Here is a 14,202-nt window from a genome sequence, read left to right as displayed (position 1 = left end):
GCCCTCCCTCACCTGAGGCTTCAGGTGGGGCCCACCCTGCCCATTAGGGCCCTTTACAGCTCTCAGAACCTAAGGGGAGGGGCGTATGGTAAGAGTAGGAGCTCCATCAAGGACAAGTTACGTGCCATTTTGCGGGTATTATTGGATTCTGTTTCACACTAAATTTGTTCTTGGGACCATTTAAAAGAATGCTTAACAAGGATTTTTATTTTTATTCCAGATGGGAAAAAAAGATTTATTGGCATAAGGATGCTCACAATATCACCTGTGTAAGTCTCTCTCCGTATATGTGAATGCAGAACGTCTTGAGCTGCCCTCATAGAATCATAGAATAGCAGAGTTGGAAGGGGCCTACAAGGCCATCGAGTCCAACCCCCTGCTCAATGCAGGAATCCACCCTAAAGCATCCCCGACAGATGGTTGTCCAGCTGCCTCTTGAAGGCCTCTAGTGTGGGAGAGCTCACAACCTCCCTAGGTAACTGATTCCACCGTCGCACTGGTCTAACAGTTAGGAAGTTTTTCCTGATGTCCAGCCGGAATCTGGCTTCCTTTAACTTGAGCCCGTTATTCCGTGTCCTGCACTCTGGGAGGATCGAGAAGAGATCCTGGCCCTCCTCTGTGTGACAACCTTTTAAGTATTTGAAGAGTGCTATCATGTCTCCCCTCAATCTTCTCTTCTCCAGGCTAAACATGCCCAGTTCTTTCAGTCTCTCTTCATAGGGCTTTGTTTCTAGACCTCTGATCATCCTGGTTGCCCTCTTCTGAACACACTCCAGCTTGTCTGCGTCCTTCTTGAATTGTGGAGCCCAGAATTGGACACAATACTCTAGATGAAGCCTAACCAGGGCCGAATAGAGAGGAACCAGTACCTCACGTGATTTGGAAGCTATACTTCTATTAATGCAGCCCAAAATAGCATTTGCCTTTCTTGCAGCCATATTGCACTGTTGGCTCATATTCAGCTTGCGATCTACAACAATTCCAAGATCTTTCTCGTTTGTAGTATTGCTGAGCCAAGTGTCCCCCATCTTGTAACTGTGCATTTGGTTTCTATTCCCTAAATGTAGAACTTGGCATTTATCCCTATTAAATTTCATTCTGTTGTTTTCAGCACAGCACTCCAGCCTATCAAGATCACTTTGAAGTTTGTTTCTGTCTTCCAGGGTATTAGCTATCTCACCCAATTTTGTGTCATCTGCAAATTTGATCAGCATTCCCTGCACCTCCTCGTCCAAATCATTAAATAAAAATGTTGAAGAGCACTGGGCCCAGGACTGAGCCCTGCGGCACCCCACTCGTTGCCTCTCCCCAGTTTGAGAAGGTTCCATTGATAAGTACTCTTTGAGTCCGATTCTGTAGCCAACTGTGGATCCACCTAATAGTTGTTCTATCTAGCCCACTTTTAGCTAGTTTGTTAATCAGAATGTCATGTGGTACTTTGTCAAAAGCTTTGCTGAAGTCAAGATATATGACGTCTATAGCATTCCCACAGTCCACAAGGGAGGTTATCCTATCAAAAAATGAGATCAAATTAGTCTGACAGGATTTGTTCCTGACAAATCCATGTTGGCTTCTAGTAATCACTGCATTGATTTCAAGGTGTTTACAGATTGACTTCTTTATCATCTGCTCCAGAATTTTCCCAGGGATGGATGTCAGACTGACTGGTCTGTAGTTCCCAGGTTCCTCCTTTTTGACCTTTTTGAAGATAGGGACAACGTTAGCCCTCCTCCAGTCGTCCGGCACCTCACCCGTCTTCCATGATTTTGAAAAGATAATAGACAAAGGTTCTGAGAGTTCTTCTGCCAGCTCCTTCATTACTCTTGGATGCAGTTCATCGGGCCCTGGAGATTTAAACTCATTCAAGGAAATTAGGTGTTCTTTGACCATTTGTTTATCAATCTCAAACTGCAATCCTGCCCCCTCAACTTCTGCTTCACTTTTTCCAGGGGGGTCATAGACCCTCTTTTGGGAGAAGACCGAGGCAAAGTAGGAATTGAGCACTTCAGCCTTTTCTTTGTCCTCTATCAATTTGCCATCCTCATTAAGCAGTTGAACCACCATTTCTTTCCTCTGTCTTTTACTACTCACGTATCTGAAGAAAGCCTTTTTATTGCTTTTAGCATCCCGCGCTAATCTCAGCTCATTCTGAGCTTTAGCCTTCCTGACGCCATTTCGGCACTTCTGCGCCACTTGTCTGTACTCTTCTTTTGTAGCCTGGCCTTCCTTCCACTTCTTATATGTATCCCTTTTTGTTTTCAGGTCATCTCTAAGCTTTTTGTGGAGCCACATTGGTTTCCTCTGTTGTCTTCTATCTTTTCTCCTTGTTGGAATTGTTTGTAACTGTGCCTTTAAAATTTCCTTTTTTAAATACTCCCACCCATCCTGCACTCCTTTTCTCATTAGGCTCCCTTGCCATGGGACCTTACTTATTATAGTTCTGAGTTTATTAAAATCAGCTTTCCTAAAATCCAGAGTACGTGTATGGCTACGCTCAACTTTTGTCTCCTTCATAATCAAGAATTCAAGTATGACGTGGTCACTTTCCCCCAGAGTTCCCGTAACTGCCACTTTATCCACTAAGTCATCCCTATTGGTCAATAACAAGTCAAGGATTGCCGACCCTCTAGTTCCTTCCACCACTTTCTGTAGGAGAAAGTTATCACCCATACATGTCAGGAATTTCTTGGAAGGGCCGCTTTTGGCAGTAATGGTCTCCCAACAGATATCAGGGTAATTGAAGTCCCCCATCACTACTACATCACACTTCCTTGAAACACTGGCAATTTGTTTCTCAAAAGTTTCGTCCTCGTCTTCTCCTTGATTGGGTGGTCGGTAGTAGACTCCGATTATCATATTCTTTTTATTCCTAGCCCCATTTATTTTAATCCAGACACTCTCGACGGGGCTCCCAGTCTGATCCGCCTGTATTTCTGTGCAGGGATAGGTATTTTTAACATATAGTGCAACTCCACCTCCCTTTCTATTTCTTCTGTTCTTTTTGAACAAGTTATATCCTTCAATTGCTATATTCCAGTCATGGGAGTCATCCCACCAAGTTTCAGTTATACCTATCAAGTCGTATTTGCCTTCATGTAATAAGAGTTCAAGTTCATTCTGTTTGTTTCCCATGCTCTGGGCATTAGTATATAGACATCGAAGACCATGTGTTTTATAGTCTGGCTTTGTTCCTACCCTGTTGCAGACACTATTTTGGGACACTGTTGGAGCTGTTCTCTGTACTGTGGTGCATTGGCCTTCATCCATTGTTGCCTCAAGGTTTACGTCTCCCACCCCAGTAAGATTCAGTTTAAAGCTCTCCTGATGAAGTTCTTCATGCTGTGGCCAAACTCATTCTTTCCAGCCCTTGTGAGGTGCAACCCCTCCCTTGCCAGCAGTCCATGTTCCAAGTAGCGTAGCCCGTGGTCCCAGAATCCAAAACTCTCACGATGGCACCACCTTCGTAGCCAGTCGTTCATCCGGAGTATTTTTCTTTCCCTTTCTAATTTCTCTTCCGGGAGGATGGATGAGAAAACTACCTGGGCCCCAAAGTTCTTCAGTTTCCTTCCCAGAACTTCAAAGTCTGAAATGATTTCTTCGTAGCTCTGCTTGGTGACATCATTTGTTCCCACATGGATGAGAAGAAAGGGGTATGTGTCCGTGGGCTTTATGAGCTTCGGTAACCCTTCAGTCACATCTCTAATCTGTGCTCCAGGGAGACAGCACAACTGGCGAGTCCGTGGGTCTTCATGACATACTTGGGTTTCAATCCCACGCAGCAGGGAGTCTCCCACAACGACTACTCTTCTCTTCTTCTTGGTTGACCTACCTTCTGCCTCTTGGTCACTGTTGCATGGTGTCTCCTGTACTTCCTCCTCTGCAAACTGTCCTTCAGTCTCATTCTCCAGAAGCTGAAAGCGGTTGCTTAACTCCAATGGCTCCACCGGTGCAGAACGCCCTCTAATTCCTCCGCTCCTAACTGTCACTCTTTTCCAGGGAGTTTCCTCTTCATTGGCTTTCCTCCCCTCAGCATACTCCACTTCTGTTTCAGCTGGCTGTTGTTCTTTAATCTCATGTGTTTCTTGTTGCTGTTGCAGTTCCACCGTTCGGTCTAAGAACTCCTTGACTTCTCTTATTCCTTGGAGGGTGGACACACCGCTCAAGTCCTCTCACTTTTTCTTCCAAAAGTGCCACCAGCTTGCACTTGTTGCAGGTATACGCCATGTTGAGCTCAGGCAGAAACACGAACATTGCACACCCTTTGCAGGTCACCACCTCTAGGGACTCCTTTCCATCCATATTGTCGATTTCTGCTTTGGTTTTTGTTTTTGTTTTCCCTTTTTGATTATAGTGGAATTGCCTTTGCTTTGTTGTGTCCTCTCTGAAGGTACACAACTATATGAGTATGTCTTAAGGGAAAGTAAGATCTTTTTTTTTTTTTTGTGGTGGTTTTGTGGGGGTTTTTTCCCTTTATGCTTTTCTTTGTTTTTCCCACCACTTTTTTTATTTTTTTATTTTATTTTTTTTATTTTTTATTTTTTTTAAAGAGGCCTCCCCTTTGGCCTCCCCTGCCAAACTCCCCCTGTCGAACTCCTGTTTGCTCTTCCTGATCGCTCGCTCCCTGGGAATCTGGCTTACTTTTATAGCTCCTACTTGAGCTGGGCCAGCTGCTCTTCCCTGCTTCTGCTCAGCTGCAAGTCAGGAACCAGAATGAGGTCACTGAAAGGCCAACAACAATCAACAGCAATTAGGCACTGATTGCTGAGTCCAACTGACAATCAGGCCACTCCCCCTTCAGCTCCTGCAGCAACTATCCACACCAACCCTCTCACTTAGCACTCAGGAGCACATGGCAAGCACACGGCCTCTTTGAATTGGCAGCCTCCTGGGTTTCCTTGAGGCTTCTCTTCTTCCCCTTTCCTTGGTCTCCTCTTCCCCTACACTCCCCCTGTCAAACTCCTGTTTGCTCTTCCTGTTCGCTCGCTCCCTGGGAATCTGGCTTACTTTTATAGCTCCTACTTCAGCTGGGCCAGCTGCTCTTCCCTGCTTCTGCTCAGCTCCAAGTCAGGAACCAGAATGAGGTCACTGAATGAGGTCACTCAAGAAGACAACGTTTCCCCAGCCATCTTTATGCATGGTCAACGCCTTCCCCGCCTTTCCCAATCTTCCCTGGCTCAAATGCAGGAGAGGCCTGCAGCACTGTTTTTGCCTGAAGAGTTCATACTCTTCACTGCTGCTGGAATACTAAATCCTCATCCTGTCATGTCTAGCCCTGCTCGCCCTGAGTTGGAAGAAGGTGTCAGAATCAGACTCTGAAGTAGAGGAGCCAGCGCCAGAAACAGGCCAGCCTGTACCACTGGGAGAGAAAGCTCTCACAGGCTCTTTACCAGCTGGGGGTGAACCCTCTCCAGAGCTTATCTACTCAAGGGCAAATAATACACAGTCATTGGGAAGCCAATGTTCTTCCGAGGGGGAGAGCACGGAGAGGTTAGCCGATGCTAGAGCACACCACAGACTAAAATGGGCAGAGCGAAAGGCAGGCGAGAGAAAGTCAGCCCGGCTGGCATCCCATTAGAAGCTGCCTCAGAACTAGTCTCTCTGAAGTTAACACTCTTGGGAAATGGCTTTCCATTCTTCTTGAAAGGACAGTTGTCTCACTTAGTTTGCATAATTTTTCCTAGGGGAAAGTTCCTAGAGATGAGACTCTTCATGTGGGAAGTGATGTTTATTGCTTGAATAAAGCTTTGTGGATTACTTAGCAGGCTTCGTTATTGTCTCCCAAGAAGGTGGCCGGTTTTGAGAAACACACCTCCATCCCTCTTGCTATTCAAACAATACAAACCCACCTTGCCTTTCATCTATATAAATATTGGAATATGCATAAACATGCAGTAAAGGTGGTGGTGGTGGTTAGTGAATCCATTGGGGTAGAAATCTTAGGTTCTTCAAAAGTGTAGTAGCAGCAGTAGTAAATATAATGATTCAATTTTAGTATTACTTGTGCTTTTTTTTTTTTTTTTTTAGACTAGTGGAAGAACTTAAGCTTAATGATCCAGATTTTCCAGATGTCAGTAGTGGAATTTATGTACATGAAGTTGTTCCAAATTCACCGTCACAGAGGTATGTTGGTCCCAAACCAGAAACTGCTCCTCTACTTAAAACATAATATATCCAGCAGAAACCAATCGAGATTTTGTGGTTAAGTTTTTGGTTTTATTTTTTTCTTGTAAAAATCCTTATAATTAGATTTCTACTTTCTTTATCAGGCATAGTATTAGGGTCTCCATATGGAAAGGAGGACAGGGCTCCTGTATCTTTAACAGATGCGTAGAAAAGGGAATTTCAGCAGGTGTCATTTGTATGCTTGCAGCATCTGGTGAAATTCCCTCCTCATCATGACAGTTAAAGCTGCAGGAGTCCTGTCCTCTTTTATATCTGGTCATTCTACAGTTTCAGCTGATCTAGATCTTAAATCAAGTATGAGATCCATAACATATGTATTTGGAGGCAAAAATTAGCCCTTTTGGGTTTTGTAAATATTTGCTCTCCAATCGTAATAGAGTGACTAGTTTTGGAATTTCTGTACCTCAGAATACTTTTACAAACTTCATATCAATATTATCCGAACACTTTGAAAGGTAAAAGTTGTTGGATTGCATCCAAAAATTCCTTCCCTCCAGAGGAAGGGAACTGTTGGAGGCAACCTGTTCGTGTAAGGTGTTTCTCCAAACAATTGTTCCCCAAGGGTTTGCATGTGAAGAAATAACAAAACTGTCTTTTAGATAGTGGGCCTTGTACCCTTTAGGGTGCTGTCCTATTTGGATGCCTGTCAGTCTCCGAAATCAAATGCTGACGCGCACCCTATGCAGAGTGGTAAGAGCATCGAGGCAATCTCTGCTTCAGTGATCTTCTTGCTCTATGTTTTTCTAGATGGGCTTTTTCTCCAATGCTGCTAAGGGTTTAGAGGAGCAGGGGGGAAGGAGGCTGGGGAGCCCAGAGGACTCCTCATGAGCCGGCCCCTCCACTCCCCTCCACTCCCCACCCTCAGAACCAACCACCCCCTTTGCCTCCTTTCTGAGGTTGCTTTTGAGAATTCAGGCAGGCAGCCAACGCTGTTCTCTCTGCACCAGCTGCATGGTGGCTGGGAGCTTGGATCCTGGGTCCGAGATCAGGGGGCCATCTCCCACCTTGGATCCAGGAATCCAAATGACCCTATGGCCACCCAGAGGCTGTCTGGGGGCCATAGGGTTGCTCCCTCTATAAACACTTGTAAAAACATTGTTCCTAAACTTTGCAAGTTAAGGTGTTTACAAACTCACTTATCCATTAAAAAGCCAAAGAAGTGACAGTTAAGGCACACTCTGTACTTTGCAAGCAGCAGGGATGTTCTATACTTCGGCTTTTGTGCACCCACACTTCCCCTTGGTCTTTGAGCCTTGATTGTTGTTCTCTGCAAGTTGACAAAACACTAAAGGGAGTTGGGGGTTGGGGGCCGTGCTTTGCAGTGGTTCTGCTCCTGCCTCTTGGGATGGTTCCAGATGGTGTTGCTCAGGGGTAGTTGCTCCTCGAAAAAGGAGCTGTTCTGGAGTCCCTCAGGGTCCCATCTTAACCCCGATGCTGTTTAATATCTACATGAAGCCGCTGGGAGAGATCATCAGCAGATTTGGGGCTGGGTGTTATCAGTACAGTGATGACACCCATAGCTATTTCTCCATAACAACTTCATCCACGGAAGGTATGGCTCCTCTGAATGATTGCCTTAAGTCAGTAATAAGCTGGATGAGGGAGAACAAACTGAAGTTGAATCCAGGCAAGACAGAGGTGCTCGTCATGAATGGCAGCCAGTTCTGGAAGGGTTTGCAACTCCCCCCCCCCCAAGAAGGAGCAAGTCCGTAGCCCTGTTCTTGGTTCCCCAGGTGGAGGCGACGGTGAGAAATGCCTGTTATCAGCTTTGGCTGATACGCTAACTACGCCCATTCCTGGAACCTGTGGACCTGATAATAGCTGGGCACGTGCTGGAACCTCTGGGCTTGATTTCTGTAATGCACTGTACTTGGGGCTGCCTGCATATTTAGTTCAGAAACTTAAACTGCTACAAAATATGGTGGCCAGGTTGGTCTCCGGGACATCCTGTAGAAACCATATAACACCTGTTCTCTATCATGGTCTCCATGCATCACGCCTATGGGTGTTTGTGCCTGCGCAGAGCCCCAATCAGGAAAACTTTGATAGCTGAGGATTGTTCTTTTGGCGGGATCCCCTCCCCACCGTCCCACTGCACATGCTTGAGGGGTTTCCTGCCTATCTCCTCAGTTCCTTTTTGACCACGCTCAGACTAGATGCGTTGGGAGCTTCTCCAGAATTTCTTCCTTCTATTAGAAGGAAATGCTGGGGAATTACTTCTCTTTTCTTTCTTTCATTCCTTCTTCCTTCATTCTTCACTCTTCACCTCCAAACTAAAGTTTTTTCTCTGTTTTCTTTTCCACTCTTCGCCTCATGGCATTCCAAGCACTCTTCAAGAAATGGGAGTACAATCCTGCTCTCGGATGGACATTCCCCGTGTCTCCTCTGCTTAGGGGAATCACATGTCATGGAGGCCTGCTCTCACTGCATGAGCCTCTCGAAGCAAGCTCCAGAATTTCCAGGCAATTCTCTGGAAATGGGCTTTAGAGGTGGTGGATAAACCATCGGGAAAGGACACCATTCCAGCCACCATGTTGGCCACTCACTCCCCAGTCTGCGCTGTTCTAACCATGGGGCGCACAAACCCACTGACTCCAGGCCGCTCCCTTTCTAAGAAGCTCTCTAAAAGAGCAAGAGATCATACATCGGGCTCCGAGGATCATAAAAAGAAGACCAAACTTCCTTCTAAGCTAACTTAGATGGCTCTGCCCAGACCTCAAACTGAGCTACAAACAATGCAGTCGATACTGATGCACCCGGTGCTGACCAGCCCAAAACCAATAGCAGTCTCTCTTATATCAGCAAGAGGCTGCTCTCTTTCACCAGACCCGAGCCCATCGCTGCCCATGCCAGCAACGTCGATTTCTGAGGGAGAAATCAGAGATTCACCTCTCCCGATGTCGCAGCCGTCCCACACCTCCAGAGAGAATTGCTCTGGAGGGGGATATTCTCCTTTAAGCCATCACTCCTCCCAACAAGATAGAGAGCACCTATAGTATAAAGAGGAACCTCACAGATCACATCCCCCCAAAGGATAAATGGCTGCAGATTAGAGTGGTCCATACCCTCTTACCGATCCCACCTTAGACAAGATTGGCATCACAGTCGTCATAATTATGAACTATGCAAAGCTTCTCAGTACTCTATGGAACTTCATTCTCCTCGCCAGTACCTGTCATCCACCATCTCCCACCATCCCAGGGGTGAGTCACCGCCTCTGCCCTTAGTACTGCCAAGAGCAACATTACTTCAACAGTCTGCAACATGGCCTGGGTCGCCCCAACTTGTAGCCCTCTGGCTGAGTGGCCACTCCCTCCCCCACCCCACTTGCCATATGGAGACTCATCATCGTTCAACAACTATATATCTGACTCATTGTCTGACTCCTCGGTACCAGCTTCACTCCCTTCTTGAAGTGTGGTGCCCAGAACTGGACGCAATACTCAAGATGAGGCCTAACCAGTGCTGAATAGAGGGGAACCAGTACCTCACGCGATTTGGAAGCTATACTTCTATTAATGCAGCCCCAAATAGCATTTGCTTTTTTTGCACCCACGTCAAACTGTTGGCTCATATTCAGCTTGTGATCTGCAACAATTCCAAGATCCTTCTTGTTTGTAGTATCCCCAATCTTGTAACTGTGCATTTATCCCTATTAAGATTATTTTGAACTTTGTTTCTATCTCACCCAATTTTGTGTCATCTGCTAATTTGATAGTATTCCCTGCACCTCCTTGTCCAAGTCATTAATCAAAATGTTGAAGAGTACTGGGCCCAGGGCTGACCCTATGGTACCCTGCCTGTTACTCCCCTCCCCCAGTTTGAGAAGGTACCATTGATAAGCCCTTTGAGTCCGATTCTGTAGCCAGCTGTGGATCCTCCTAATAGTGGTTCCATCTAGCCCACTTTTAGCTAGTTTGCTAATCTGAATGTCATGAGGCACTTTGTCAAAAGCTTTGCTGAAGTCAAGATATATTATGTCCACAGCATTCCCGCAGTACACAAGGGGAGTTACCTGATCAAAAAATGAGATCCGATTAGTCTGGCAGGATTTATTCTTGACAAATCCATGATGGCTTCTAGTAATCACTGCATTGATTTCAAGGTGTTTACAGATTGACTTCTTTATAATCTGCTCCAGAATTTTCCCAGGGATTGATGTCAGACTAACTGGTCTGTAGTTACCAGGTTCCTCCCTTTTGCCCTTTTTGAAGATAGGGACAACGTTAGCCCTCCTCCAGTCTTCTGGCACTTCAACCCATTCTCCATGATGTTGCAAAGATAATAGACAGCGGTTCTGAGAATTCTTCTGCCAGCTCCTTTATTATTCTACGATGCAGTTCATTGGGCCCTGGAGATTTGAACTCATTCAAAGAAATTAGGTGTTCCCTGACCATCTGTTAATTGATCTCAAGCTGCAGTTTGGGAGAAGACTGAGCCAAAGTAGGAATTGAGCACTTCAGCTTTTTCTTTGTCATCTATTATCATTTTGCCATCCACATTGAGTAGTTGAACCACCATTTCTTTCTTCTGTCTTTTACTATGCACATAGCTGAAGAAACCTTTTTTTTTTTTTTTTTTGCTTTTAGCATCCCTCGCTAATCTTTCCTGATGCCATTTCAGCACTTCTGTCTGTACTCTTCTTTTGTAGCCTGGCCTTCCTTCCACTTCCTATATGTGTCCTTTTTTGTTTTCAGGTCAACTCTAAGCTTTTTGTGGAGACACATTGGTTTCTTTTGTTGACTTCTATCTTTTTCCCTTGTTGGAATTGCTTGCAATTGTGCCTTTAAATTTTCCTTTGTTTAGAAACTCCCACCCATCTTGGACACCTTTTCTCATTAGGGCCATTGGACCTTGCTTATCATAGCTCTGAGTTTATCCAAATCAGGGGCTCTTCCACACGTCGTACTGAGGGCGCTTCCATGCGCCCCCAGTGCGACCCCAAAGCGATCGTGTAGCTTGCCTGTTCGAAGAGACGAGGAAGAGGCGTCCTTACGGCCGCCGCCACCCACCTCCCTCCTCGCCGGCCGGGTCGGAGTGCTCGGCTAAAGAAGGCCCTGCCTTCTTCTGCTGAGCTCTCCGACCCGGCCGGCGAGGAGGGAGGTGGGTGGCGGCGGCAGAGGCGGCAAGGACGCCTCTTCCTCGTCTCTTCGAACAGGCAAGCTACACGATCGCTTTGGGGTCGCACTGGGGGCGCATGGAAGCGCTCTCAGTACGACGTTTAGAATCCCCCCAGCTTTCCTAAAAATCCAGAATTCAAGTATGACGTGGTCACTTTCCCCCAGAGTTCCCGTAACTGCCACTTTATCCACTAAGTCATCCCTATTGGTCAATATCAAGTCAAGGATAGCTGATCCCCTAGTTCCTTCCTCCACTTTCTGTAGGAGAAAGTTATCACCCACACACGTCAGGAATTTCTTGGAAGGGATGCTTTTGGTAGAATTTGTCTAACATAGGTATTGGTGTAGTTGAAGTCCCCCATCACTACTACATCGCACTTCCTTGAAATATGGGGCAGTTTGTTTACCAAAAGTGTCATCCTGGCAGGGCTGGCAAAAATGGGGTTCCCTTCCCCTCTTCTCCATGGCAGCCTGTAGAGTCCCCTAAAATGCTAAACAGAAGGTCAGGGGCCGTACTGAATGGTGTGAGCCATGCGTGTGTGTGTGTGTGTGTGTAAATTAGACAGAGGCATCTTCTCTGAGCAGAGCTCTTCCATTTACGGGAGGCATGTCCTGGATTCAAGAAACTATGCTTAGCAGTACAGATTAACTTGGAACAATTCCTTTTCTATGGTCGTGTTCCAAAACACTCCCTCTTTAGCCTTGTTTTTTCAAAAGATGGATTCCATGGAAAACCTGCATGTATGCCTGAGTTTGTATTTAACTGAAGCTAGTTGATATTTCCCCATTGTGTGGTGTGTCCTTCCATGCCCCCCCCAGCACCTCACACGTTGTTGTTGTTGTTGTTGTTGAAAGAAGCCAGCAAGCAGTCAACATATGAACAAAATCACATCATGTGAGAACATTCCGCCTTCAAATTATGACACTCTCTGCTTGGCAAAGGGCATGTTGAGATGGCCCTTGAGTAGAAGCCTTGGTGATAAGGGATGAACTTCAGCTTATAACTTTTTCTCTCTTGACCACACAGAGGTGGGATTAAGGATGGAGATATCATTGTTAAGGTGAATGGACGGGCCTTGCTGACTTCTGCTGACCTGCAAGAGGCAGTGATGAATGAATCGCCTCTTCTGCTGGAAGTTAGAAGGGGAAATGATGACTTGTTATTTAACATAGAACCTGAAGTACTCATGTAAAACAAACTGAGGAAGATTTTTATGACGCAATTAAACTCAGTTATTTTGGAATGTCAGATTCCTCCTTTACAGCGACAGTAATTTTACCTTGTATTGACTAATGACAAGGTAATATTGTGGCCTGAGCCGGTGCTGCGCCTGATAGTCAACGATGAATGAGGTTTCAACAGCACCACTTCATATTTCCAGTCATTGCAGACATATTTAGAGCCAGGTTCATGGTAGTTCTGCATATTGGATCTCCTGTAGTGTAAGATTGTTGTATATAAAAGCAGCTCACAGTGGTCATTCTTGTAGTTTAAGGGAAATATTTTTACTTAATTAGATCAGACATTAAGCAACAAATATGACTTGTCTAGAAAATACTCTGTTGGATTAGTCCCCACCCCGCAGTGTTTGGGGAATTGCAGCTAGACTGCTGCCTTTTATAATAGGGTTTGTGAGTAGCAGGCTGACCCCAAAGTGAAGTGATCTGGCCCGAAAGTGACGTGATCTGGTGATGTATTTGCTCTGCAAGAACTTACGTTACATGTGAATGGAAGAGCGAAATTATAACTTATCATATGCGAGAAAAAATGCAAGTTGGTGATAGCTCAAGAGCGCTCGATAGGTAAAAGAGCATTGATCCTCCCTTTGCGTCATTTATATACCAGTGCCAAATTTGCAACATCTCTGTAGCTGAGCACATGAGATACTTCCTCTAAGCAAAAGGAGATTCTTCAGGGGTGGAGATAAGCAAAATGTGTTTTGTGAAGGCACTTCTCACAGGACAGCACCCACACGAGATACCAGCACTATGATGTCCCATTTGTCTTCTCAGAACTAGTGAATATGTCCAGCAAACAGCCCACACTGGAAGAGTTGTGCCAAATATTTCAAGCTCAGTGAAGACTGAGAAGCAGATTCCCCTAGTTCTCTTAACAATAAAAGCATCTCATAGTGATAGAAGATCTATCCAGGTCAAAATCTGTTAATTCTCTCTCTCTCTCTCTCTCACTCACACACACACACACAGACTAGAACATGTGAATGAAGCAAGGGGAGTGTGACTGCGATGTGTGCAAATGTGAAGAAGAAATGTGTAAACAAGGAGTGAACCATGGCTGTGTCTCCCAGTCTGTCTTCATGCCTGAAAACACATGTAGTTCTAAGGCAGACCTGTATCGATCCCTCTATAATAACCACTGTTGATACATAAATTTGACATTGGACTACATCCAAAGCCCAGTTTAGTGATGGTTCTTTATCTTGGTAAGTGCTATTTCTCAGCATTCTCTAAGAACCAGCTCTAGGATGAGCTCAAGAGAAAGGGTGTGTGTGTAAGAAGCAATTGCTAGGGTGAGGGCTAAAAAATATGCAGGATATTGACCCCCCCACAAAACTCTCATCATCCGAAGCCCTTTGATTGAGATTTCAGTGTATGAAACCTAAATATTTCCAAGCTGTTCTCTGCAACCAAAAGTGCAAGAGATTTTTTTAAAAAACACATATTTTTAAAAGACAGGCTAAGCTATTGCTCCATTATGGTATATAGTTAATCTGGTCTTAGTCACAGAATAGTGTTATGCTGAGGTCATGCAGAAGTGCAATGTAGTAAATGATTCTTATAGAATTATTGCCTGATATAAACTCAAAACAATGTGCAAACCAAAGTTAAAACTTTGAGAAAGTGCACAATTTTCAGGGGTTTAAAATTATGTTTTCTT

At 45.2% G+C, this 14,202-nt stretch overlaps 1 protein-coding gene across 1 annotated transcript in view; it reads left to right on the top strand.

Moving 5' to 3' along the window:
• HTRA3 (HtrA serine peptidase 3) overlaps positions 1 to 12,619 on the top strand; it is a 48,528-nt gene extending 35,909 nt beyond the window's left edge. Inside the window, exons 7-9 of the mRNA XM_063135975.1 lie at positions 221 to 269; positions 6,025 to 6,120; positions 12,331 to 12,619. Coding sequence (XP_062992045.1) covers positions 221 to 269; positions 6,025 to 6,120; positions 12,331 to 12,496 — 311 coding nt within the window. The 3' untranslated portion in view covers positions 12,497 to 12,619. The remainder of the gene's footprint in view (positions 1 to 220; positions 270 to 6,024; positions 6,121 to 12,330) is intronic.
• Positions 12,620 to 14,202: the final 1,583 nt, after the last annotated feature.

Source organism: Elgaria multicarinata, chromosome 10, assembly GCF_023053635.1.
Source record: "Elgaria multicarinata webbii isolate HBS135686 ecotype San Diego chromosome 10, rElgMul1.1.pri, whole genome shotgun sequence".
NCBI lineage: Eukaryota > Metazoa > Chordata > Lepidosauria > Squamata > Anguidae > Elgaria > Elgaria multicarinata.
Note: the sequence above shows the minus strand (reverse complement) of the source record. Positions and strands in the feature narration are given on the sequence as shown.